This window comes from Labrus bergylta, chromosome 22 (genome assembly GCF_963930695.1).
Source record: "Labrus bergylta chromosome 22, fLabBer1.1, whole genome shotgun sequence".
Taxonomy (NCBI): domain Eukaryota; kingdom Metazoa; phylum Chordata; class Actinopteri; order Labriformes; family Labridae; genus Labrus; species Labrus bergylta.
The window spans coordinates 687,885-690,384 of record NC_089216.1 but is presented as its reverse complement, the minus strand read 5'-3'; the positions used below and the strand labels follow the sequence as shown (position 1 = coordinate 690,384).

At 46.1% G+C, this 2,500-nt stretch overlaps 1 protein-coding gene across 1 annotated transcript in view; it reads left to right on the top strand.

Annotated features, from left to right (window-relative positions):
- The first annotated feature begins 86 nt into the window (after positions 1-86).
- Positions 87-2,500, top strand: part of si:ch73-71d17.2 (RPA-related protein RADX) — a 9,370-nt gene continuing 6,956 nt past the window's right edge. The window contains 5 exon segments of the mRNA XM_065950576.1: positions 87-106; positions 108-183; positions 951-1,056; positions 1,258-1,447; positions 1,517-1,632. Coding sequence (XP_065806648.1) covers positions 87-106; positions 108-183; positions 951-1,056; positions 1,258-1,447; positions 1,517-1,632 — 508 coding nt within the window.

Genomic DNA, 2,500 nt, shown 5'->3' with positions numbered 1-2,500 from the left:
AACTATGAATAGTTGTATTTTAGTAATGTTTTAAATATCCGCTGTTTTGATTTGTGTGTAAAACTTTTTCATTTTTTCCTCCCACAATGCACCGCACTGTTATTGTTCTGCCTGTCCAACATGGCGGCTCCTGGCTGCATCTTCCACAGAACCCTGACCCGGTCCAGATCCGGTCCACACCAGGTCTAAGCCTCCTCTCTATCATCACGGTCGTTGATATGAATCTGTAATGATAAATGGGCTCTGTGTGGGTCGAGCGGGATCAAACCTAAAGTCCGGTTCTCCCTCCTCTCACTCGGATTGAACAGCAACCAGACTCCGTTTAGAAATCCACCGATTTAACGTCACTCGGCTGAAAAGCTCAAACACGCTCTACCTTCTTATTAATACTTGATGCAGTGTCTGAATGTGATGTTTCGGCGAACATAAACTCATCCTGTTTGTCTTTATTTAACAATTAAACACTTAAATTCACATGACAGTAAACGGAGAGGACACCTGCGAAGCTCAGGTTGAATTGTGTGAATTCATGTAAATTAAAATATTGTGTTAGAAATGTTCCCCTCGGTGTGGATTATGGTTATAAATAATTAAAATCCAGACCACTAAGATTTCAAACTAATGCTGCTGTTGTCTGATTAAGTCGAGATCATTGACGACCTTAAATTGTTTGTTTTTTGAATGGAGTCTGGTGCTGACAGCTTCCCGCGATCCTTTGTGCCACTAAGCTTGAGTAATCACATTTTTAATCGTTCACGTTTGAAATTCCATTATTATATTATTTTGAAATTCCCAAAAGCTTTGTGCTGCTTGGTCTTTTGACTAATGATCAAAAACATTTATACTGCCGTGTTAAACCAGCAGACACCTGAGGCTGAAGATGTTTTTGTCTCTTGCCCTGTGTGTTGTCTTGCCCTGTGTGTTGTATTGCCCTGTGTGTTGTCTTGCAGGCGTCCTGTCCAGCTGTCTGCAGAGAGTCTCTGTTTGTGCTGGATGTGCACCGTTACAGCAGAGACCAGGGATCGTCTGTCTACTTCCCCCAGGCTGTCCTCATGGGTGAGACACGGCAGAGCAGGACATTTGTTTGATTACACTTTTCACTGCTTGGGGGAGGTAGAGGTCATTATGATTGAGGGGTTACTTGATACAGGTGACACAAAAGACAGGATAAATCATGAAAAGCCACAGTTTGTTCCTTACCAGCCTGAACTTGGACCTGGTCTCTGGTCTGACTGGTTTCTGGTTCGGTGTCTCCAGGTGACGACTTGTATGACATCACGCTGACAGACGGGGACTGCAGGCTTCGAGTCACTCTGGATCCTGGTCTGAACCGGCTGGTGGAGAGAAACGTCCTTCAGCCGGGGTCAATGCTACGTAACGCCACTTTCACGCCCGCCATGGCGGCTCAGCTCCCAGAATGCACCGGCGTCTCTGGAGAGAAAGACAGGTGAGTGTGGACAGGTAGATTTAACAGCTGTGATGTCATCAGTCGGGTGTAATGTTTGTGCTCCTGCAGTTACAGACTGGTGAAGGTGGAGGTCACAGATGAAGCTGGAGGTGAGGAGGGCGGAGTCAGAGGAATAAATGTGGGCAGCGACTCACTGCCCTGGTTTGGACAGACTGAACCTGAAGGTAACACACAGACCAGATCCTGTGTTTTTAAAGTTAATCATTGAATTATTTATTGACTGATTGGTAGATTGGTTGGGTTGGTTGGTTGACTGGTTGAATAGATGGTTGGATGGTTGACTGGTTGGTTGGTTGGATGGATGGTTGACTGGTTGGTTGGTTGGATGGTTGTAGGTTGACTGGTTGGTTGACTGGTTGGATGGTTGGTTAGTTGGTTGGATGGTTGGATGGATGGTTGACTGGTTGGTTGGTTGGATGGTTGTAGGTTGACTGGTTGGTTGGATGGTTGGATGGATGGTTGACTGGTTGGTTGACTGGTTGATTGGATGGTGGAATGGTTGGTTGGTTGGTTGGTTGGTTGGTTGGATGGTTGACTGGTTGACTGGTTGGTTGGATGGTTGGATGGATGGTTGGATGGATGGTTGACTGGTTGGTTGGTTGGTTGGATAGTTGAATGGTTGGTTGGTTAGATGGTTGACTTGTTGACTGGATGGTTGGTTGGTTGGATGACTGGTTGATTGGTTGGTTGGATGGTTGGTTGGATGGTTGACTGGTTGACTGGTTGACTAGATGGTTGGTTGGTTGGTTGACTGGTTGACTGGATGGTTGGTTGGATGGTTGGTTGGTTGAATGGTTGGTTGGATGGTTGTAGGTTGACTGGTTGGATGGTTGGTTAGTTGGTTGGATGGATGGTTGACTGGTTGGTTGGTTGGATGGTTGTAGGTTGGTTGACTGGTTGGTTGGATGGTTGATTGGATGGTTGACTGGTTGGTTGGTTGGTTGGATGGATGGTTGCCTGGTTGGTTGGTTGGATGGTTGGTTGGATGATTGGTTGATTGGTTGATTAGATGGTTGGTTGGTTGACTGGTTG